The sequence below is a fragment of the Netta rufina genome, assembly GCF_964035555.1.
Source record: "Netta rufina genome assembly, chromosome: Z".
NCBI lineage: Eukaryota > Metazoa > Chordata > Aves > Anseriformes > Anatidae > Netta > Netta rufina.
In genome coordinates, this window is record NC_140126.1 from 57,087,834 (window position 1) to 57,112,296 (window position 24,463).

At 37.1% G+C, this 24,463-nt stretch overlaps 1 protein-coding gene across 1 annotated transcript in view; it reads left to right on the forward strand.

Moving 5' to 3' along the window:
- CAMK4 (calcium/calmodulin dependent protein kinase IV) overlaps positions 1 to 24,463 on the forward strand; it is a gene marked incomplete at both ends in the record, with an annotated part of 157,510 nt that overhangs the window by 70,516 nt on the left and 62,531 nt on the right. The window contains 3 exons of the mRNA XM_084305542.1: positions 2,148 to 2,226; positions 17,832 to 17,894; positions 18,539 to 18,621. Of these exons, the coding sequence (XP_084161668.1) occupies positions 2,148 to 2,226; positions 17,832 to 17,894; positions 18,539 to 18,621 (225 nt within the window). The remainder of the gene's footprint in view (positions 1 to 2,147; positions 2,227 to 17,831; positions 17,895 to 18,538; positions 18,622 to 24,463) is intronic.

A 24,463-nucleotide genomic window follows, 5' to 3' on the forward strand; every position in this document is an offset into this window, starting at 1 on the left:
AGATTACGTTATGTGTGTTTGATGTACACAAGCCCTCAGATGACTGAGCTGCATAAACCTTACAGCAGGTGACCTTTCCTGATGAAGAGGTTTTCCCTGAAATAAATCTTCTCAGCCAGGTACCAACTCCCGTGCTCACTTGGACATGCCTGTGTAGAGCATTACTCAGCACCTGTGCCCATATGGAGGAGAAGGAAGTGCAGAGCATGCATGGCAGTAGCATAGAAGCTGTTTTTGTATAGAAATAACATATCCGGAATAATAAACCCCATGGGACAGCTTAATTCATACAGTCAACATGTCTGAACCGTGTTCAAAAGCAAGCTGTTTGTGTCATGCTGTATCTCATGGCTGTCTCTTATACTAGTGTGGGTTTCTTCTGACTGAAAGAGATCTGCAGTGCCATTGGCTGCATGGTCTATGTGATATCCTTTCATTTCATGAGGTTCTGCTGTGTATGTTTTTCAGGAAGCTGTGTATGATAGTGCCAGTACCCTCTAGCTTAATATCATGGTTTTGACTGGGATAATTTCTTTGTAGAGGTTTCTATGATGATGTGTTTTGGATTTCTGATGAAAACAGTGGTGATAACCCACTGATGTGTTTAGCTGTTGCAGAGCAGTGCTTGCACAGAGCCAAGGCCTTTTCAATTTCTGGTGCTGCCCTGCCAGTGAGGAATCTGGGGGTATACCAGGAGCTGGGAGGGGACACAACCAGGACAGCTCACACAGACTGACCAAAGGGATGTCCCATCCCCTATTGAATGATGGTCAGCAATAAAAGCTGGGAAAGAAGGTGGGGAGGAAAGAGAGGTGTTTATAATGATGGCGCTTGTCTATCCAAGAAACCATTCCATCTGATGAGCCTTGCTTTCCTGGGAATGGCTGACTACCTGCCTGCCAATGGGAAGCAGAGAATGAATTCCTTGTTTTGCTTTGCTTGTGCATGTGGCTTTTGCTTTACCTAATGAACTGCCTTTATCTCAACCCTTGAGTTCTTGCACTGTTTCCTTTCTGATTCTCTCCCCCATCACACGTGGGGAGTTTGAGCAAGTGGCTGTGTGGCACTTAGCTGTCTGTTGGGGGTTAAACTACAACACTTGAAAATCTGCAGCTAATGGGAATTGTAAGTCTTACAGAGGTTAGCACATCTCCTGAGGACAGGCTTCCTTGCTCTGGCACATGTGCTCCGTGCTGCTGATGGCTCCAAAAGTGCCTTAAAGCCAGTGCTGAGATGTAGCATTTTAGTGCCTCCATTTTACTGGTGGCTGTCACTGGGTTGCTTAGAGGCATCTAAGCATAAATGTGGTAGAATATAAAGTTATCTGAATCCTTTATAAGTGTTACAGTTTAGCCTGAGTTTTTTTCCCCCCTACCAAATTCATAGAGTACAGGTCCCTTCCTTGAAGGTAACAAGTAAAGCTGCTAAGACTGCCCTGACCTAGACCTCTGGAGAGGTCTCAACCTCCCACTCAGAAAAGTGTCTTCCAACCAGCAGTGCCATAACTTTGAGTGCACACATTTAACACATTCAAGCAAGTAAGCCTTGAAGGTGACCTGAAGGTGTAATTTGTAATTTGATTTTTCCCTTCAGTTCCCACTAAAACAGAAGTACTGCTTGGTCCATCTGGTGCTCTATGTGTCTGTTTGGGCAACCAGGAAGGAAGTAGCACAATACTTATATCTTTTCCTCTTTTGTGTCTCTGTCACCATTACTGCCATCAATGGTTGGCAAACAACAACAACAAGAAAAAAGAAAACATCTCTAATGATTGTTGCAAATGCATTGCCTTAAAAAAGACATGATAGGTTGCCACATATTTTGGACCAGGTTATGTTTCTTGCTGCCCTAAAGAGTCATCCAGGATGTCAGGATACGTCAGGATCCATAGAAGGCATGACGAAGAGGCACCTTGAGATCTTACAGTTCTGTTGGCTGAATAATCAGTCACTGAAGTTCACTGGTTTGACAGAGAACAGTTTTTAGACCATATTTTTGGTTGTATCTGTGGGGAAAAATAAGGTATTTTTGCCCAAGCTGGAAGAAGTAGAAAACATAGTTTCAGCTAGGCAACTCTGTTTATTGACATATTCAAAGAGGCATATGTACAACTGTTCTTCCCTTTTTTTTTTTTTTTTTTAATTTAGTGGGGCTACATCCATTGTCTACAGATGCAGGCAGAAAGGGACCCAGAAACCTTACGCCGTCAAAATGTTGAAGAAGACAGTAAGTGTTTTTTGGTTTTGTTTTTGGTTTGGTTTGGTTTTGGTTTTGGCTTTTTTGTTTGTTTTCCTGTTTTTGTTTTTTTGTTTATTTTGTTTTTGTTTTTGCTTTGGGATCTGTTTCTGACTTTCTGTTGTTTTTTTTGTTTGTTTGTTTGTTTGTTTGTATGTTTGTTTTGTTTTGTTTGTTTTGTTTGTTTGTTTGTTTCCCTTTCGGTGCAGTTTCTTCATGGGGGAAATGGACTAGATTTAGGACCCCACTAAGCTTTGTATTTTCTGTAGGGGGACTTCTTCAGCTCCTTATAGTTAAAACAGCTTTTAGATGTAATAGTACTCTGTTGCAAACCCCTTATCTTCACAAATCTTGTTTGTATCTTCATCTGGTATTGGCATTATGGACCTAGATTTGGGCAAAACATTTTAGATGAAAATTTCTTTCACTGTGAAAAAGAAACAGGTTTTATTTATGTACTCTGTGATTTCATATTGTTTTAGTACATTGATTTGCTCAAAAAATATCATTATATGATTTAGCTTTTTCATAAATGGATTAAAACATCAACCCAAACTCAAGTAAAATTAAATATTTCATAGTTTTTTGTGTTTTTTTTTTTTTTTTCTCTCCCTACAAAATTACAAAAGAGACAGTTGTGACATTTATTTTTAGAGCTCCATATATATAATACTTATACCACAGCTATTTTTGTGCGTGTCGTGAAATAGATGGTGGAAAGCATGAAGAAAGACTAAAGAGGAAAGGCTAGTAATGGTCTGAGAAACTTCAAGCAGCAAGAGAATAGTGGGGGATAGGGAAGAGTAGTTCATGTTCTTAACAAAGATAAATCTGAAGGAAGCAAGCAAGCTGTGAAGCATGGGTATGATTTTTATTCATGAGTGGTTTTGATTCAGTTTATTCTAGTGTTAAATCATCCATTATTCCATAAAGTTCAGGAATGTTCGCATGTAGCAACATAATGACGGGTGGGTAGGCGTAAACATGTCTAAATGCTGAATTAACTGGTGGTCTCTGTGCAAGACATAATAAGTGGGTTCCACATGAGTAAAATGTTGGCATTAATTTGTCATTTCTGAAAGTAAGCCAAAGTTTAAACTGGCATAGAAATTCAGTCCTGTTTGCTGCTTTTGAATTTGCATCTGGTGCATTGGAGGAAGCACAGTTTGCATTGCTGCAGCCTACACTCTCTTTCCTATGGAAATGCAAAGGACTTTTTTTTTTTTTTTCATGATTGTCATTGTGCAGTGCACTTGGAAGAAAGATATTACTTAAAACCATTTCTTTGCCCTGTTTTTGGCCTTTGTGGAGATTAATTCATGTTCACCATGGCCACATTAATACTAGATCCATCTATATGTGTCTGGGAACTATTCACTTCAGATTTTTAGCAGACTTATTTTAACACAGATTTCTTTTTATAATGATAGCAATACTAGAAAAATGGCAAGCAAGAAGGACATAAGAAAATGGTTATGTAAGTTATTTGCAGAATATCAATAGGTTAGCTTAATGCAACCTTGATTGTATCGGCAGTATGATTAAACAACTTGTGTAAATGAGCTCTTCCCAGGGTAATGATACACATTTTGTTGTGTTATGAGAATAAGTGTATTACTGTATAACTGGGCTTATTTGTATAATTAAGAACATGATACTGATTACAGATACTGTAACGATATGCAGCTTGTGTCTGTGTATGCCGAGCTACTGTAGCTGTCTTCCAAATTGGAGACATAATTATTATCACAGAGACAGAACTAACTGTGTGTTACACTGCTCCCACAGTAGGAGGCCTGATCTTTGCTCAGATCCTTTCCCAGTAAAAATAAGCAAGTGTGGGCCAAGTCAAACAGTGATATGTTGATCAGCTTAAGATTCCTGTTGACTTTTTAAAACAATTATTAAATATTAATAAAAATAAATAAATAAATGGCAGTTCAATAGTGGAGGAGTTGAAGGGAGAGAAAGAGGAAGAGCCTGCGAATGGTAGCTTTTGATACACAGACCCATTCTTCAATTCCCTTTCTTATGTGCACTCAAAGGAGTTTCAAAGGGCACAGGAAATTAGAAGACAAAGATGATAAAAGATCAAATACTCTAATTTTTCCATTCAAACTGCCTAACTTTAAACATTGCACAGAGCAAGACTAACTCAGCAAGGAAGAGTGTCCATGAAAATGGTGGGTCAGGGAGCGAGTGGTCCAGCATGTTCTGGAAATGGCAGCAAGTGGCGTGTGGTTAGAAGTCTGGCAGCTCCAGACTGTGAGCGCTGATCATTACTGTACTGTCCTTTAAAACAAAGTTTCTGAAATCATTACTTTTGTCTCAAGAGAACAGCTCAGACAAGAAAAAAATGATCCTTTTGGACTGAAGTAGCATGCTGGGAATAGACAGTAAGAAACATAAAATGCTTATCAATGTTCTTTTTATTTAAGTAATAAGATTAATTTTTCATTTCACCTAATGCAGTCCTGTTTAAAAGCAAATAAAGGTTTTGGCAAGATGTACCAGTCAGTTATGAGTATACATACTTGTGGAAAGACGTGAGTTTTTAGAAGCTTCTGTAATTGATATTAGTTCATCATCTAGGTGAACAAAACTTAGTTCAAGAAACCTTTACAGTTCTTACTCTTGAAATTTCTGACTGCCAGAGTTAGGAAATGAATTAATACCATACTTCCAAAGTAGCTAAAATGCAACTGTTAGAAGAGGTAAAGAAGCCAAAAGAAAAGTTGATACATCTATTAGCAGGGAAAACAAAACAAAACAAAAAAACTCTGATATAATGTACACAAAATTAAATGTGGAATTGTTCATAAGAGATATAAAAAGAAATAAGCTTAAAAGCCTACATCTATGGGCAGTGAATTAATGTGCTAAACTGTTGTCTTTGATTTGCTTATATGCCTTATTCAAACTTTATGCTGTTAGTCTTCTGAGCTTAACTGAAACATAAGGTTGTATTATCTACTCATTTTTCAATCTCCTGTGTTTATCAGATTTCTTTCTTTTTGTAAAGGTTGTAGATGTAAATAATTGAATCATATTCATTGAATACCTTTATAAGAAAATCCATTTCAAGCAGGGAAAAAAAAAAAAAAAAAAAAAAAAAAAAAAAAAAAAAAAAAAAAAGCAGATTCATACAGTGCTTCAGAAAAAAAATATAATCATCAAATGAGGTAAGTACAGAGATGAACTTACAAACTTCCAGTTGCAAATATGAGGTCAGTTTGCTTTTCACTATGCACTTCTGCAAAGGTGACTCAGTATTTGCTTAAGAAAAATGAAGTATCTTTAGGATACATTTTACAAACATGATTGTTACTACTCTATGCAGGGACTAAGAATTACATGAGATTTGTAATCAATCATTCTGAAACAGTTGTTGTATACAGTATATATCATACGGATCATACTGGAAGAACACTGGATTCATGAAGGGAGTAAAATGTGCTATTTATAGAGTAAAACCTCTACTCTGCAGACCTTTGCCTCTTTCTGGTGTGTTCTGAGGAAGCTAGGCAACATTTGAACCAAGGTCCTGCCTGGAGATCGTCTTGTTATTTGAGCAGGTAAATAAATGCCTTCCAAGAAATTAGGTCCACCTCTGCCTTTAAATTTCCTGCTGTGGTCTGGATGAGTTGCTTAAAAAATATTAGTGAGTGTCACCATGAAGAAAACAGATGGCCTCTGCTCTGTCATTTTGCAAATCGAAACATGGAGGGCCTGCCATCTTTTTAGATGTACCTCTTTTTAGATGTACATCTTTTTAGATGTGTTAACAACTGTAACAGAAGTAATTTGGGAGCTGTCACTGCAGGAAAGCAACACACTCAGGAAAGGGATTCTGAGTCAGGTTGCCTGGAGCTTGGGTCCTTCTGTACTCCAAGCTCAGCCTGCGCTGTTGACCAAGTTATTTACTGCTTTTGTTTCAGCTTTGTCATTCATAACATGGAGATAATATTTATTTGATTTGTTTAATAGTAGTGTTTTGTAAGATAGCCTGGATATTATTTGTAGGTTTTAACTGATATATACTGCCCCATAAAATGGGTTAAGTATTATGAAATTGTAGGTGTTCTGTGTCTCAGCCAATGAGGCAACTGAATAAGTGAGACTATTTTGGAGAACTTTAATTTTAATTTTTTTTTTTTTTTTCATATGTTGGCATCCTCCTTCACAGGGTTTGTGATACTTAGCTACTACTTCCCAGGCATTTACTTAAAATATGGTTTTTTGTTTGTTTGTTTTTGTTTTTGTTTTGTTTTTTAATGAAGCAACATTCTTCTTGAAGACTGGTTGATGTTGTTCAGGCACATAAAGTTCTCAGATCAGAAACACAGCAACAGTTTGTAAGATACATGTTGGCAATGGCTATGCTGGAATTAGTCTAATTATACTAATCAGACAATTTGAGAACAATAAATACTTTATGTCTGTGGAGCAGAAAGGAGTGTCAACAAATGTAAAGGTAACAAGCTTCCCTCCTGCATAAGTGGGGTTGGTTTCCAAGGGTTATATATGTATACATAATATACATATATATGTTATAAACTTATTTATTCCCAGCTGTACAGACATTATCGTGGGCTGGGCTTTTTATTCTGAGTTGCAGTGAATTGGTGGTATTAAGTCATACTCAAGAGGCTTGTGCAAATGTCACGTTTGTTTTCCTGGAAGAGTGCTGCTTTTGGTTGAACCTTTCCAATCGACTGAGATGCCAAGTGCCACAGGTGTTTACTCTGAAAAATGGGTTTAGGGACTGTGTGTCACTCGTGCAGATTGCCAGAGTTAGTAAATAGGACTTTTGTAGAAAAAGCTCCTATGTCTGTGTCTATAAAATGAAAATATCTAACTGGTGCCATGTGACCTTACAGAAGCCTCCATATTTCCCTGCCACCATGTTTCTCCATTGCTGTAGACTGTACATATTGATGAAACCTGTATATATTGGTCCGGTGATGCAGTAATAATCAGCAGCCTTTCTGTACTGGCATCTGAGAAGAACAGAAATTTAGCTGAGAAAACCAGTCCACAGAAAAAGTGAGAGACTGACATAATATTCTAATTTGTCTGAAGTGCTATGGCAGTATTTTATTTTATTTTATTTTATTTTATTTTATTTTATTTTATTTTATTTTATTTTATTTTATTTTATTTTATTTTATTTTATTTTATCTTATTTTATTTTATTTTATTTTATTTGTCCAGGTTGGAAATGTTTACAATATGTATTTACATACATATGCATATTTAAAATCTAAAATTTTCCTCTCAGAGCTGATATTTTCCATTAATAAAATCATTTAAAACAAAATTCAATTTTAGATTTATGCATATACATATATTATAATATATTATATTATATATATCTTAAATACATATATGTATAATATATATATCAGTATTGAGGTATTCAAGTCATTTTGATTTACAGTCTTTTTGAGAAAATTATTACTTGAAGTGTATTTAGTATTGCAAAGATCCAACTCCTGTGAATCTCTAAGCAGTATTATCAGGAATATCAACCTGCAGAAATTTAGATAGTGTCTTCAAGAATACATAACAATCATAGTGTTTTTAGCTGTTTGCACCCTAATAAAACAATAGTGCTACAAGAAGAGATAGCATGATAAATAATTGTAGATTTCTGACTTGAGTAGCAAATACAGTAGGATCAGAATTTGAATGTAAATGTATGAGAAAATACTGAGTCAGAAGAACTCTGTGTCATGGCTTTCAAGATTTTGTGAGAAAGGTCTTAATATCTGCAGAGGAGAGTCCTGTTTCCTACAAATGAGAAGACAAAAATCTGTTTATCAGAACTCTAGGAAAACTATTCATGTCACCATTATAGCCTATTTCAGCTATTATTTGGGGGCCATCGCTGTGTTCTAGCTGCAGCACCACAGTGAACTTGGTAGTTTTTTCATATTTTATGGATGGCAGACACTTGAGGAGCTGAGACTAGGAACTGGATCTGTAACAGATTTGTATCCAGGCAATTAGTAAGATAGTGCATAAAGCAGCAATAACTACATCCTGCATGCTTTTCTTCACAGATAAAATCCATGGAGATAAGGCAGGCATGTGCAAACCTTTGGTTAAGGCTTCTTTTCCCTTATTTTGTTGTTTTACATTAGCTTTTAGAATGAAGAGTGCCAGCACAAAGGGCTGAAGAGAGAAAGGAGTGGAGTATTAGATCTCAGCTTTTCTCAAACTCTGGTGAAAGGAGCGCTCTGTAGAAATTGGGGTTCATAGTTCAAAGCCTTTCAGATCTCTACGTTATTCTTTTCAAAGGTGTAATGAGGATTTAAAGTGATGGTGGTGCCAGTGCTCTTCTGTATTGCAGCTCCATAATGAAACACTTTTGCAGGTCTGTGGAACTCTTTAGCATCCTTCACCACATTAGAGGTGTAACCCATATCAGAAGAATGCCATTATCAGCTGTAAGCTTTCCTATGTTCCATCTTTCATGTTAAAACGATGCTGGGAGGCAGAAATGAAAGAATGCGCAACTCTGCAAGTGTTTCATAAAAGTTTCTTGTTCTTTTGAACTCTTCATTTTATTTGTTGTTGGTGATGTATTCAATGTGGAAATGTCCATAGTGTTTGTGGATGCCATGTCTGCCATGTAACTTGTGTGTTACAAGCCAGATTTTCTCTCTCCTGTGTCATGGATGTGTGAAATTTGTTCAAAGAGAGACAGCTACTGCTGAGCATCATGCAGAACCTGCCCTTCCTATGATTATGAGAGAATGGTCAGAGTATTGCAGTTATAATGGAGACTTCAAAAAATTTTTTTGTAGGTCCCGTTTAGTTTCTCAGCCTAGAGTGGCTGGACCTCACCAAAAGCTGATTGAGCCACAGATTTTACCTGCAGTAACAGAAGAATATAAGAGGTCCTCAGGATTTGTTATTCTATGTAGGTACCAAAATTGATCCCCAAATAGCACTTTATGAATCAGAGATATCTTGTAGCTCTGATTCTATGTGATTTGCCAAATATGCATGTGAATTTGATGGCAGTAAGGGGAGAGAGAGAGAGGTGAGTCTACTGAAATTCAAATATCCATCTGGTCTAGTTCAAGCTCACGTTCAAGCTTTAGTTCAAGCTCTAGTTCAAGTTTATATCAGCCTCCTCCTCAGCATCTCCCTCACTGACTCCTAAAATGAATAAAGAATCAGGGACTCCAGATTAAATATGGAAGGCACCATGCAGCACTTTTGTGCAGAATTCACATGTTGGGATTTAGTCTAAGCTGATCTTCTGTCTGATCTGCTGGAGAGGAAGGTCACTGTACATTCCTGCTGCTCTCAGCCAGCTCAGTTACTTCTCCTTTTTTTTCAGCATGGCTCGTAGATCCTGGCAGAGGAGGCAAACTAGTGTGCCTGTCGTTAATGTAGTTGAGATATCCTCCATAAGGACTGAAGAAATGTAGAGGCAGAAACAGTCCTGTAAGTTCTGATGATATTTGTTGACACTTAGCACTAAGAAGAAACTCAGTTTACAGTTTCTAATCTATGAACTGGGCTCTTTAAGTTAGTTGTATGGTCATGCTTTCAGATGTCTATCTACTTGTCTTAATTATCTCACCATCTCTACATGCTTCTCTGGTTCCCCTTCCAATTGTATCAAACATTTTTCATTCTCAATCCCTAAAAGCTGCCACAAGGGATTTTTTCTCCCTTTGAAGATATACCAGTTTTATGTGCTATTCAGATTATAAAATGTATAATCTGTAAATTATAGGGAGTTCTGGGGACATGGAGTCATTTATTTGGTTATATCTATGGTCAAATAATACAGAAGTGACTTTGTGACTTCAGGACCCCTCATTGGTGTTTGGGGCTGATCTGCCAGAAGGCTTGTCTAGCATCAGGAGACTGCAAGTCTGCTAGTTCAGGTGCCATTTAAGCAGCAGGTCCAGAGGTTCAGGGCATTTTATCAGGGATTACACACAAGACTTTATCTTTACCTGAAGTTGTCAAGATTTCTTCTTTCCTGATGTATGTTGAACAAAATATTCTTGTTTGATCAGCAGACTCACAACCAGGCCTTACAAAATGAAGTGTTAGAGCGTGTATTTGATTACACAGAATAATTTGGTATCTGTGATGGAGATTACAATACTAATGGTAGTCTTTATGCATCAGAGCTTCACTGGACTGAACTGAAGTTTCACATCCATCTGTGAGTGTGAGTTAATGCAGAGAACAGTGTGTACATTAGCTTAATATTTCTGTGCAATTTCTTAAATTGCAGTAGGCATCACACTTGGCTAATAATGTAAGTAAGCATAATATATTCCAGATCTTTCTCATGCATTTGAGGACTCCTAAGAAATTAGAATAGCTTTAAGATAAAATGTACTTGATGAGAGGAAGATGATAGGAAATGTTCTATCTCATATAAGATACAATATTCTGTCTCTAATAGCTCTCAGTTTCTAGGGGACTTCTATTATGTGGCAATACAGTTTATTTATTTGGAGTCATGGTGTGAATGTGAAGCCTTTTACAGAATGCCAAATGTCTAAAATTGGTTACATTACTTAAAGTAAAAGTTAAATTAATAAATTTTAACTGGGAAGAGAGGTAATTTTGGGGTTTGTAGCCGTATAAATGAAATGAGAAGAATGGGCAAGGAAATGGCAAGTACAATTTGCTACATAATCCCATAAATGTGACTATTTTAAACTGGAAAAAAAATGTAATTACCTTTGATTTACACATTGTTCTTCTGTTTTAAATGTCTTCCCTGACCCAGCTTTGGGAACTCTAGCAATAGCAGTGACGCACTATAAACAGTGAATAGGTGAAATGAGCAGCTCATGAATACCTAATAGCTTGAAATTTGTTTGCATAAATGGTTCAACATTTATCAAACATATTTGAGGAAATCTGTGTAAAAATGAGTCAAGAGCAGAAATAACAACCAAATTAGTCAGATAGTTAGAATACAACATTCAGTAAGGCCTGTTCTAATGAACATGTAACTTGTATTGAACTTGTACAGATAATGTGTTATTGCAAATCACCTCTGTTCAAGCCACAGGAACTTTGTGATTCACCCTTTTGTGATGCCATTAAGTTAATGTGGATGAGCAGTAGGACACCCTTCACAAAAGTCTGTATGTTTTTGGAGAATATGGCAATATGACCTGCATCTGGCCAGCTTTACCATTAAAATCTTATATTACAAAGTGCAGGGGCTATTAATCAGGTAAATCAGCATTTGCTTTATTATGCTTAAATATATACAACCCCACAAATCATCTTTATCCATGTGATGGTTTGCAAACAAAATATCGAGTGCTTTTTGACAAATGCAAGTGTTGCTCCCTTGATGGAAAAATTTATATGTAACGGTTTAACAGTATTATCATATACAGATACTACTTTTCTCCTTCATTTTTTAAAAAGCATATGTTTGTACAAGCCCATCTGATCTGTATTTGCAGCCAGCCAGTTTGCATGTGCAAGCAGACTTTTAGGCACTTCACAGGACTAATGCAGACATATTAATGTAACTTGCAGTTCCATGCAAGCATGTACAATCTGAAGTGTATGTATCCATTGAAGTATTGTAGATGCAAATTAGAAGTGTGGTCCCGTGCCTAAATACAGAAAATATTTGCTTTAATAAGGAGTGGTCTGTCTTCTTTACACTAATAATACTAGTTGATTTATGGAGGCTTAAAAAAATTTGTCAGCAACCTACAAAATGAAAACTCTCTGCTGAGTTTATAGAAGATACTGCAGGGCTGTGCAATTACTGCTGTGCTTTATTGTTTGATGCGTTCTTCAGGGACCTCATGTTCAGCTTGAATAGAGATAGAGCTGGAAAAGTCTGCTAAGCTTAAAACACACACACACACACAAAACAAACCTTTTTGAACCTTTTTTTATTATTTAAAGATAATATTAGTGCATTATGAGTACAAAGGTTGCTACCTAATGAAAAGAGAGCTGCTGACATTGCTGGGAAGGTCAAGCAATACCCCACTCAAAACAACCCCTAAAACACGGGAGGAATTCTTTATTGCAAAAACTCATGTTTTCCTCTGAAAAAGGACACACAAAGAATCAAATCACCTGAAATAGGTGTTAAATAAATTCCCTAATTCAAAAAAAGAAGTATCTTTTTGTTCAGAAGGTTCAGCTTTTTTTAACTCCACTTTTACACCCACTCCACTGCTATACTGGTACAAAGTAACACCAGACTAACCTAAAGAAATAGATGGGAACACATAAAAAGCACCTATTTTCATCTGCTATGGGATTTACAGCCATGACACTTCTTGTGTTCCCTGAGACTTTTTATTACTTATGGTGAAGGATGACATCTTTATCTTGAATTGATACGTAAGCCAGCTCAGATGGATGTTTTACATGGCACTAACCAGCTTTGCACAGATGAAAAGGCAGACTCAAAAGTCATCTTTAGAGTGTTTTAATATTTGTTGTGACTGAAAGGCTTCCTGAGAAGACATTCTGTGTATGAGCTGGGCAGAAACTATAATTTCTGGACATTCTGAAATTAAAAAACAAAACCTAAAACTAAATAGAAAATACGTAGTTTGAATCTTCTTGTGAATATTTATTTAAATTCATGCTCAGAAACTCATTTCACTTTGTCTTAAAACTTTTCAAGAGAGGCTGGGTAACCCAGTGGCCCTTTGCATACTCATGACAGTTGGGAACAGATCTGTAGACTAGCAGAGATCCAGCATCTCTGCTTGCAGGTAGTCTATGTGGTCATACTTTTTAACAAGTAAATAAAATAATGGCAAAATTAAAAAGAGTAGTTAGCAATTGACACCATGAAGTACAGAAAGGTCTAGGCTGCAGAGGAGTTCCTCTAACTGAGATGAAAATAAAAATTGTTTCTTAGAAGCACTTTTTGGCAGAGAGTTGTGGTAAGCCAATAATAATTTGCAGCATGCTCTCTGTAAATGTAAGGAAGTACGTGCTCAGAGGCTGAACCATTGGTTCAATAAAGTATTCATTTGCTCCACTTAGAGGTGTTCATGTGAGTCAATAACTAACTGGGATATTTAATAAGGAGCTGTGCAGAGCTGTGCTGAACAGCCTCAGTGAGGTGGGCTGTGCTGTGAAGCTCCTCAAAAGCTGCTTTGTGCCACTTGCCAGGGCACAGCATTCTCACCTGATGTGCCTGGTGGCCACATCTGGCCAGATGTGTCCCTCTGTGTCTGTAGGGCCCTGGGAAAGGAGGACAGCAAAGTACAGGCTTGTAGAATGAGGAATTCACTCTGCTTCTTGCTATCTACTAAGTTTGAGGGGCCTTTACTTCTGTTGGCCACTTGTGTTTTCAGGATGATGTATGTACCTTACTGCAAGGAAGCAGTTAGACTAACCTCTTCACAGTAACAGTTTGTTTTATTTTGTGTTTGATTTAATTCAGATAGAAGCAACACGTTCACATCTCAGGGGTTTGTAGCATCACTCAGCCTCACCATCTCAGGATGTGGAAACACAGAAGAATCTCAGCTTTCATTAAGAATTTTTACAGCCCTTTCCCTTGCCAAAATAGTCTGAAATTTATAAACCAGAAATAGACTGATTGTAAACCAAACTCCATTGAGTGACCAGGATCATCTTTTGAAGATGCAGTGCTTTTAGACATACATCTGTAAGACAGATGAATGCCTAGATCTAGAAAAGTGAAGCAATTGGATAGACAAAATACTAACACATTCAGGAATAATTACATCCTTAAGTAAATGTTTTAATATAAAGTGGGTGGATAATTTCACTGATCTACACTGACAAATGCTGTCCTGACTCTGTCTTTGTTGAAGGAAATACCCTACTAATGCTGTTAACCCTGTGTCTGTCTGTAATCAGGACATGGGAGTTCAGGTTTGAGTGCACGCAGCATGCTGCCATTCATCTAGGGGCCACATCCAAAAGCACAGCAAAGCCACAACCTGCAGTGGCGGCAGTGCGGAGAGCCATTTCTGTTAAATGCACTGGATTCTTGGATGCCTCCTGCTCCTAAATTCAGTTTTTGGATCTTTGCTGCTGTAGGTACTTTAGCTAGTTATATGAAAGCCAGTGTGCAGACACTTACCTGTGCTGCAGTCATGGCTCCTGATGCACTTTACTGACAGAGGTGTACCACCGCAAGCCACAGAACAAGGCAGTGCTCTGTTACACCTGCAAGTAGTTCTTGCTGGTTTGCTGCATGTTAGCACTTCATTTGAGTGTCTTCACAGGACAGCTGTGGAAACATATAAATGGAAGTTTTAGTCATTAACAGTTTGTTTTGATTTTCTTGTCCATGGGCAGTGGAAACTCAGTTCTTATGGTCAGCAGTGGAGAATAGATAAATAAGTGTTTCAAGATTGCCTGGAGAAGACCTTCTCAAACTGATGTAGATCCTCCAAGCAGAAATGCAGAAGCCTGCTTTACAGGCCCATCACAGCAAATGCTTTTTGACTGCTTGCAGTATGAAGTTAACAAACAGAAAATATAGCTCCATAAAATCACTCCACTGTTAAAATTACACAAACAGACAGACACACAACCAGGTAAAGAATTAAGATAGCTTTTTCAAGCAAATGAAAAATAAGCATGCAAACAGAAATTAAGTAATAAAATGAAATTATTAATACTAAGACTAAAATACTAATGAAATATTTGATTAGAAGCACACTCTAGTCTGTTTAACATAAATTAAAAACAAAGAATAAAGAAAGCTTGTAGAAGAGTAATCAATAAACTAATAGAACTGGGACCCATCTGAAAGGTAGCATGTGATTGTTTTTTCTCTTAACAAATAGACGACTTCCGCTGACTTTATTATTCTTGACTGTGATATAATTGCATAGGTCTCACTGACAATGCTGTGAGTAACTTTTATTTAAGGAAAGCTATCTAACAATTAGTTGTTAGATAATGTGCTAGATTCCTAAATTATGTCCAGAAAGGAAAAGGCAAAAATAAATGGTTTCACAACCTCATTTTTCTAAGGTATTACATCTGAACATCTGCACAAACATTTGTGGTAAAAGAGTATTCTGGCTAAACTATCCAAATTTTAAAAATTTGTTGCTCTAGCAAAATATGCTATGGAGTGAACTGCCTGGCTGTCACCCTGTCAGATCACTTCTGTCAAGAATATTTGTAGCTGAATTGTTGATATTCCTGATGAAACTGCAAATAGGCCAACTCTGACACTGATTTAGGTACATATATTTTCTTGGAATGAGCTGCAACAAGATGGGTTTTGATATAACTCTGTACTTTCTATACTTAGGAGGATGTGAGAATGCAACAAGTTAAAAAACAGGAGGTTCCCTATAGTAGAATGTTGTGGCTAAATATGCTGCTGCTTTTACTCTAAAACTATTTATATCACTTACACATGAACACTTCTCATGTAAAAATACCCCAATAGACATTTTCTTGTGTGCTTTTAAATATTTAATACTCCTAAGCATGTGTATGTGACTTTATTTGCCATTGCAACCCAGCATCTTGATTTTTTGGGTACCTTTTTCTCATTCTATCACCTGAAGAAGCATTAGAAAAACAGTATGCGTGCCAGGTCAGGAGCTGTATCACAGAGGGACCTGCCTATCTGAAACTGAGCCTCAAGTTACTTTTTCACTTAATTTGTTGCCACCAGTGAGTTGAGAGGGGGCCTTTGTCATTTGTCAGTAGTATCTACTTAGTACTAAAAGAAATATATTTCGGATTTGGGCAGACTCTTACATGCTCATTGCCAGGCATACATGATGGGTGAACATTTTCAGAACTGGAGAAAACAAACTGCAGATTGTTCAGTTTGTACGGGAGCCTTGAAGCGGGTGAGTTGCTCAGTCTAAGCAGCAGCTGTCCCTGTGATACAGCACATTAATTTTTCTGATCCAGTCTGAGGTGCCAAGCCTATAAAAAGATCCCAGGCATGTATTATTACTCCCAGGATCACCACAGCCTCCAAGTCCCAGCTATGCAACTGCACCAGTGACAGAGAGGCAAAGGAATGTGCTGATGCATGTTCATCTTATCACAAGAAGGTTTAGTTATTGACCCTGCTCTTTATCTCCCATTAGGTATTCAGGGAAAGGAGTGTTTTATTCCTCTTTAATTTTTGTTTTCTGCTGCTTGTTCTCTGATGCATCAAACCTGTTCAAAGTTGGTTTTTGCTTCCTGTCAGAGCTACTAAAAGCAGGTAAATGTCAAGGAGTTTCAAGAAGTCCCTCAGGGCTCTATATCTCTACTGCTTTACACCACTGACAAACCACTGCAGCACTGCTGTCCTGGAATTGTTCCTGACTTACACTCGCACAGGGAGAATCAAATTCTGCTTGTTCTGTAGTTCTGAGTGTGACTGATACTTGTATTTTGTCATTGCTGGGAAAAATTAGGTACAGAGAAGAGCTTCTTGTCTTTCAGGTTGTAAAGAAGGGATCATTTTTTAAGCAAGTCTTCTTCATTAAGAATTTGAAGATATGTCCCTTCTAAAGATTTATATAGTATAACCGTTCATCTATGAACAACTGTGTAAAACAAATGAACAACAAAAACAAAAATAAATGTTTGATGAAAAGCCTCTGCTAAAAACAAACAAACAAAAAAATCTGGTTGACTTCATTTGTGTCATCAATTTGGAAAAAGCTCATAACCCCTGAGATGAAGAGTGATGTAGAAGAAAAATGTTTATAATTTTCATTTTTGTAGAATTCCTCTTGATTTTGAGAAAATATTTGCAACCAAGAGAGTTTTCTTCTCCTCCCCCCCCCCACCCCCACATAAATGTATTGATTATGCTAGTAACATAAAAAGCATGCTTAATATGCTTATGAGCATTTTTCTTGCTTGCTTAAGCATTCAAGTTCAGGGTGATCAGCAGTTATCTCTCCTGACTGAAATACTGCCCATGTCTGCATTTCTTGTGAGAAATGACCAATTTCCTCCAAGAGGGCATAGATTGGTTGTGCCTGGATCATAAAAGCCAGCAATTTGAGAAGGGAAAGAAAGGGTAAAGCTAATCCTCTCAGAGTTTAATCAAAGGGATAGTCTTCGCGTAAGTAGACCTTTCTGTCAGATATGTCTGAAGCAAGTTGAAGTTAAGCCTTATACCTTGCTTCCGTCTGACCTTTGCATTGCTTTTTTGTCCTAAGCAGCATGTTACACTGCTTTGATGTGCTCATCCTACCTGCAGAAAACTATGTAAGTGCAGCTGGTGATCAGAGTGTGTTGAAAGGAAGCTATTCTGGCAAAAACTAGAGAGTAGCAGTACACAAGGGCAGAGCTTGAATAAAAATAGGAATTCATGCAGCTTTCTCTGATACCTTCTCTATAGTCTACTTCATGCATGACTTATATGTACATTTGTGATCATTTTGCTAGACAGATATGTTTTTCTGTTATAGTATCTGTCTTGTGATGATGGGAGACTGTTCTTTACAGTATACTTGATTTGCATACCTTGCATCATTGTTTTCTCCCAAGAGATTTAGAATGGTTGTTCATACATCTTTTTCTGTGATACAACAAGAAGTTTCTATAGTGAACAGAGAAATCAACTATTCACCTTTTTCATCCCTGCTTTTAACCAGGTAGACAAGAAAATTGTCCGCACAGAAATTGGAGTGCTTCTTCGCCTTTCACATCCCAACATTGTAAGTTCAGCTATGTTCCAATCCATTCCTTTTTAAAAAATAAAAAAATAAAAATGCCTGTATTCCCAAGAGCTCCACATGGACTACTGTGGTTCACTTATATAGATTTGTGAGAGTCTTAGATTAAAGCTTTGGTTTCTTCTCATGTGCTCATTAGCAATTCATTATGCAAGACTGTTGAATTATACTTTAAAGTAAATTATTGATGTTCTTACAGAGTTCAGTCAGAAACTGTGCAAAAAGAGCTCTGTAAAGGATAGGAGAAATTTGGCATTTTCAGTCTTTGGGGAGACTTCAGCTTACTCTGAAAGATTTACAGAGAGTTATTGACGAACACTAAAGAAAGTAGATTCTAAAATTCTTGTATTACATAGAGGTTGCAGAAAGATTTATAGCAACGAGCAACAAAAAGGGGAATGTAAAGGGAGTAAAGCCAGAAAAATAAATAAATAAATAAATAAAAAGTATGAGAGAATGTGTATAATAATGTGCTGAACTGCAAAGTAAATGAGACACCAACTTCAGCTGGTATCATCCTCTGCTTTACTGTCTAGAGTCTGTGTCTTTCTGTTGGCCCCATGATATGCCAAACAAGAAGACAAATGCAAAAATGAATCCTTTTTTTTTTTTTTTTTTTTTACCAGATAAAACTGAAGGAGATATTTGAGACCCCTACCGAAATCAGTCTTGTTCTGGAATTGGTCACAGGTGGAGAACTATTTGACAGGTAAGTTGTCTGTACAAACCTCACTCTGTACCTCCCTCTGGGAAGTTATAGTCCAGGTTTTTGCTCTGCACATAGTCCATGTGTCAGTAATTACTGGAATTATTTAATCAACATATGATTTATTCACATGAGTAAATATTTGCAAGAACTAATTGCAAAAACATATTTGGAAATGTAATTATCAGGATTTTGTTTTGGAAATGTTACATGCCTAGAGAATGGAAGAAATTGTCAGTAAGTTCTGAAGAGCATATGCAGTGCAAGAAAGGTGTTCAGCAGGTGTTTAGTATTAAAGCATGCTGAAACAGACAAAAGGCAGGGAAAACTGGTAAAATCACATTGACAGGTCATCATAAAATGTGGTAGGTGGCAATCAGCCAGCCAGGAGGATCGTGTTATGTCAGATAAAAAGTTGATAAGCAGAATAGCAAAAAAGAAATATTACTTGATAGTCATTCTATTTATAAAACCTCTCCTTTTGTTACAATGGTTCTGCAAGACAGCTATTGAGTCTGAAAGTAATTTGTTCATGGTGCTGCACATCCTTGTGGAGTATATGCACATACTTAATGTTAAAAAAAAATCTATGATAGTGTTGTGACGATACTCTGCTGTTGTAGATTTGATGTTTGTTGTTGTTGTTGTTTGTTTTGTTGTTGTTGTTTTTTGTTTGTTTGTTTTAGAGCAAGAGAAAATATGAAAAGCACTTTATACTGGTTTGAGTAAATCAGTTAGTTCACTGAAGTTAGATTACAGAAAGTACAGGAAGGTACTGTGCCTTCAAACTCATGCAAGGACAGGCAATTTAATCTTCCTTCTTTGTTATTAAAGTTTAATATTTTAGAGGACTGTTATATAAAGCATGCATTGAAGACACAGTCTGAAGGGTTCTTTGACTGAGAAAACAAAAGCATACTCTTCTGTATACTGTGTTCATAGCTACAGCCTTGAGATGAACTACTTCTGAAATATAATAACAAAAACAACTCCTCTTGTAATGTCTGTGGTTCAACAGAAGAAAGGTGCGTGGTCTCTCAATAGTTAGTCAAAGCAATCAGGACAGATGTGCTACAAGTTAAACAACCAATAAGCACCAAGCTATACAGGACCCTGTGCAAGATGCCTTACCTTTCACATAGCCTTTTGTATATCTACATGGCTTCAGATTAGGCATTTTTTCAGAAGGTTGAGATACTATACAGGAGTGTTTAATGAGAGTTTGCAAAGGGAAGAACACAACTAGGCCAGTAAAATATTTACTTTCTGAGCATCAACTATGTGTGTGATAGAAGAATCATAGAGTCATGGAACAGTCTGGGTTGGAAGGGACCTTCCAGACCATCCAGTTCCAAATCCTCTGCCACAGGCAGGGTCATCTTCCGCAAAACTGGGTTGCTCAAAGCCCCATACTGCCCAGCCTTATACACTTCTAAGGATGGGACACCCACAACTTCTCTGGGCAACCTGTCCTAGTGCCTCACCACCCTCTGGGCTAAATAACCCCAGCTCTCTCAGCCTGTCTTCATAGGAGAGGTGCTCCAGCCCTCTGATCATCCTCATGGCCCTCCTCTGGACTTCCTCCAACAGACCCATGCCCTTCTTGTGCTGGGCACCCCAGAGCTGAATCATCTACTCCAGGTGGGCCTCACATGAGCAGAGTAGAGGGGGAGAACTGAAAAGACCACATGTGATCTGGGATGTGGCACTGTGTTACATGACAGAACTAGAATTCAATATTAGGACATTTTCAACATTCTGTCGTCTGTACTCAGGATATGATTATGGCATTTGAGTACTCAGGTTGATCTTTCACCAAAATCATATGCTTAGTGGCTTGGTTTACAAGCTGGGTTACAAGTTTACAAGTTTGGTTTGGTTTTACAGTTTGCTTACAAAAAGCTGCCTGGCATTGACTGAAGAGAGATGCTTACTAGAATTGCGGTGCCCCCTTGTGATGCTACAAATGAGAACTAATACTATGGAGCTCTTCTGAGTTAAGCCCCCTCCTTTTCTCTATATATAACAAAACTGGAAACTTTCGCAATGCAGTCTTATCTGGTATGTGATCTGGAAAAAAAAAAAAAAATATTTTTAGCTGTTAAAATAGCAATTGAAGTATTACTTTGCTCTTCAAGCTTAGTCCAAAAAAAACCACCTCTAACAGAAATATGCAGCCAAGATGTTCTACTCTAATAACATGAATTAAATGTTAGCTGTCCCTTTCTTCTTTTTCAGCAGGGCTGAAGGGCTAACTCTTGTATTATGAGATACAGTGGCTGTCTTTTGAGTTTCACTGAAAATAAACTTAGCTTTCTTAGAATTCCCCTTTCATGCTTTACCTTTTCAATCTGTATATCTTTATATCAAGTATGAAGGATAACATCCTGAATATTCTGACATAGCAAGAAACTCAGTGCACTCCCTCCACCGTGCTTGCATGACTCCTGTCTCAGTCTAAAGCCAAACAGCTCTGGGAAATATCCTGCTGGACAGTGAGGTTGTGTCAGATATGGATGGCAGACTTCACGAAGTCTCAAGAATCTCCCTTGTTTTTGAGACAAGACACTGTACAGAGAGCATGTGGGCAAGCAGGACTGTGATGTGGGCAGGGACCACCCCATGGGTTTGCAGGACCTTACGTGCTTGGTGGACAGCTATATGACTTTGTAAACCACCTGCTATACACAGACAGCAAAGTGACTTTTGAACTCTGAAGGAGCTGTCGTTTGGCCTCTTCCAAATTATCTGCTAGCGGATGATAGAACTGGATCAATTACACTGCTGTATCTGCTCTCCTTGCTATGAACACATTCATTGGTATTACAGGTACTGATAACATTAAGATACTTTTTTTATTATCTGTTTTACTGCTTTCTGCCATTTGCCCATTCTTCTTTTACACAGTATTTGAGCTACAGGTGAGCAAATTTGTTCATACACTCTTTCCCCTTATCATAAAGGTGATTTTGAAAATACCCAGGTCAGATTCACTCTCTGGAATTGTACTACTTTTCCTGATGTTCTGCAGGTTTCGTGCCACTCTAACACAAACTTCCTTCACCATATTTAGTATTTCTATCATATAATCCACGTTACTGCTTAAATAACCTGTCATATGATGGTCAATTATGTTACCCCAAAGGCAATAAATTCAAACAAAAATGTCTGTTACACACCTAGCTAGTATAATTGGATCAAGTTGGTTTTGCTTGTATATTTAAAAGGCTGTTTCTCAGACTTCATAAGTCACATTGTAGGCCATATTCTGACATGCCATACACAATAAATACAACTGCACACCAAATTGGAGAAGCTTAAATAACAATACTTATTGCTAGTTCGCATGATGACTTTCATCACCCCAGTAAGTGAGCAGTAACAACGGTTGTGAAATAAAACAAACCAATGACCAAAACAGAGAGAACACCAGTAAGTCTAATAGGTGTAAATTAAGTGAGATTCTAGTTCATTCCTAAAGCTGTGTCTCCAGCCCAGTTCTGGCAGACATGCCTTTAAAATTGTTTGGCCTTCCTCTTTCTTTCCTGGGTGTTTGAAACAGCCATGCATGCTTGAAGAACGTTTTAAACTATGGCATTGTGACAGAGTCCTGAAGGACAACTCTGATGCTTCTGAGCATCCTGGCCCTGTTATGTCTAACAGCACATGGCTACGTTTCTTGCACTGCTGCAATACTGATGCCAGTCTTCACTGGTGCTGGGGCATGATCTCACTGAGAAAAACAGAAATCCAGATGTAACCCAGCTATTCAAATGCATGGTACACTGATTGCACTAACATTCGTCCTTGCTTTCTCTGTCTGCAAGACCAGTCTTTTAAGGACCTTTTTTCTACTACATTTGTGGGTAGGAAATTGCAGGGTGAGGAGAAAGTGTAGGGAAAAGATCGGTTTTCATCCCTCTATCATATCACCCTTCTCACCACATCTTCTTATGAAGTGTGTCACTGAGTTCAGACCATAGACACATCTCTTATATGAGAAGTTTGAGTGATGGAAAGAAATAATTAAATTGAGTTTTATTATTTTTTTGTATGACATTATATCGTGCATACAGAATAAAATGATAAACCCTGTGTGGATACTTTAAAAGGCAGATTTATAATCAAAAAGCTTTTCTCCATTTCACCTCTTCTCCATTTCAAAGGACAAAGATAATGGCAGAATTGATGGAATTAAGCCTCTAAATACTCTCAGACAGATAGAACTGAATTCAAACTCAAATAAATTAAATTAAACATTTTAAAATAAATTTAAGATGTCCATGGGGAAAAAAAAAAAAAAAAAAAAAAAAAAAGTTAAATTCAGTAGTGGTCAGGGAATGTAGAATGACTTGACACCATAAAAATTGATGTCTTTTTCCTAGAAAAGATATTAGATTTGACTGTTTGATAGAACCAAATTGTTCACCAAGCTATTTTTTTTAACACACTGATTAATAATCAGTAAGCTTTAGACTGTTGCAAGTTTGTTTACATATGTACTCAATCCTCTCATATTCTGTTAAAACCTTTGATTACTTTCATCACTTTTCTTTACAGTTCTTTTCTATAAAATAATGACCTAAGCTTGGTTCAGTTATATTTTTCTCTTGTCTCTTCCTTTTACCCTCCATCCCTTCATCACTCTCTACTTAAATGTAATTGCTGGATACTTTGACTTTCTTTTCTACTGGATGTGTTTCATCAGATTCTTCGTCCCTTTGTTGATCTGGTTTTGCTTCTACCAATTAGCCTCTTTATTGTGACAGGCAGTAATAGGTCTTGCAGTTCAATGAAGTCTGGTATCTGTTTTTTATAAGCTACATTTTCTTGAAGTTGGTCTTTTCCATTCAGATTTTATTGATATGTATTGCCTTTCAGCTGAATCACTGATACATCACATTTACAAATATTAATTTCAGCAAAAGGCTCTACTTTAAATTAAAAGAAAAGAATAGCTTTACTTTAACGTAATTTTGCTCAAAATATGTGCAGATTGATAAGAATAGTTTTTGTTAGCCTATTTCTTTTTTGTGTTTGAAATGATTATGATAATCCATATGTTTTCTTTGTCTATACTTTGTCATCTTGACCACAGGCTCTTTTGTTTCTTTCTTCGTTTCATTATTAAGTACATCAACCATTGTCTAAAAGTACTGCCTATGGCCGACTACCTCTTGGTTCACTTTTCATTTCAGATTTCTTATAATTTCCTCTGAAATATAGATTTAAACTGATAGTACCTTCTTTTATGGTAGCATATATAGGAATTACTTTTTCTAAAGAACTTGCCTTTTTAAGAGATACTGAAACGATTGCCTCTTGTGAACAAAATTTCCTGAAGCCTTCTTGTTTCTGCATCTGGAAATTAGAATTGCTAACGTACATGTAAAAGAATAAGAGAATTTACTGGTCCCAAAAGTATGGGTGTTTTATAAATCAGTGGCAGAGTAGTATCTTTTATTTGTTTCTGCTGCCTGGTCCCATTAAGTGGTGGCAATTTGTCTTCTGAGCATGAGTCACAGCAGTCCTTTGGATTCTATTTTACATAAGGAAGATAGAGCCTCCTCACTTTTTCAGGACTGTGAAAAAAAAAGAAAAGAGGAAAAAAAAAAAAAAAGTCTGACTGGCTTCACCAAATGTGCCCTATTCTATGAAAAACAGAAGGCAACACACAAATTGGCTCTAGTAAAATTGCTTACTGATGTCATAATAGCTCATTTAGTGTCTCTTGATTTCAGCTGTAGTAATGATAAAAAACAGTAATTTACAGAATAAAGAGGTGTGTGTTATGGCTCATTTGTAGGCTTTCTAATGTAATTTGATATTTCTTTCCTGTACAGAA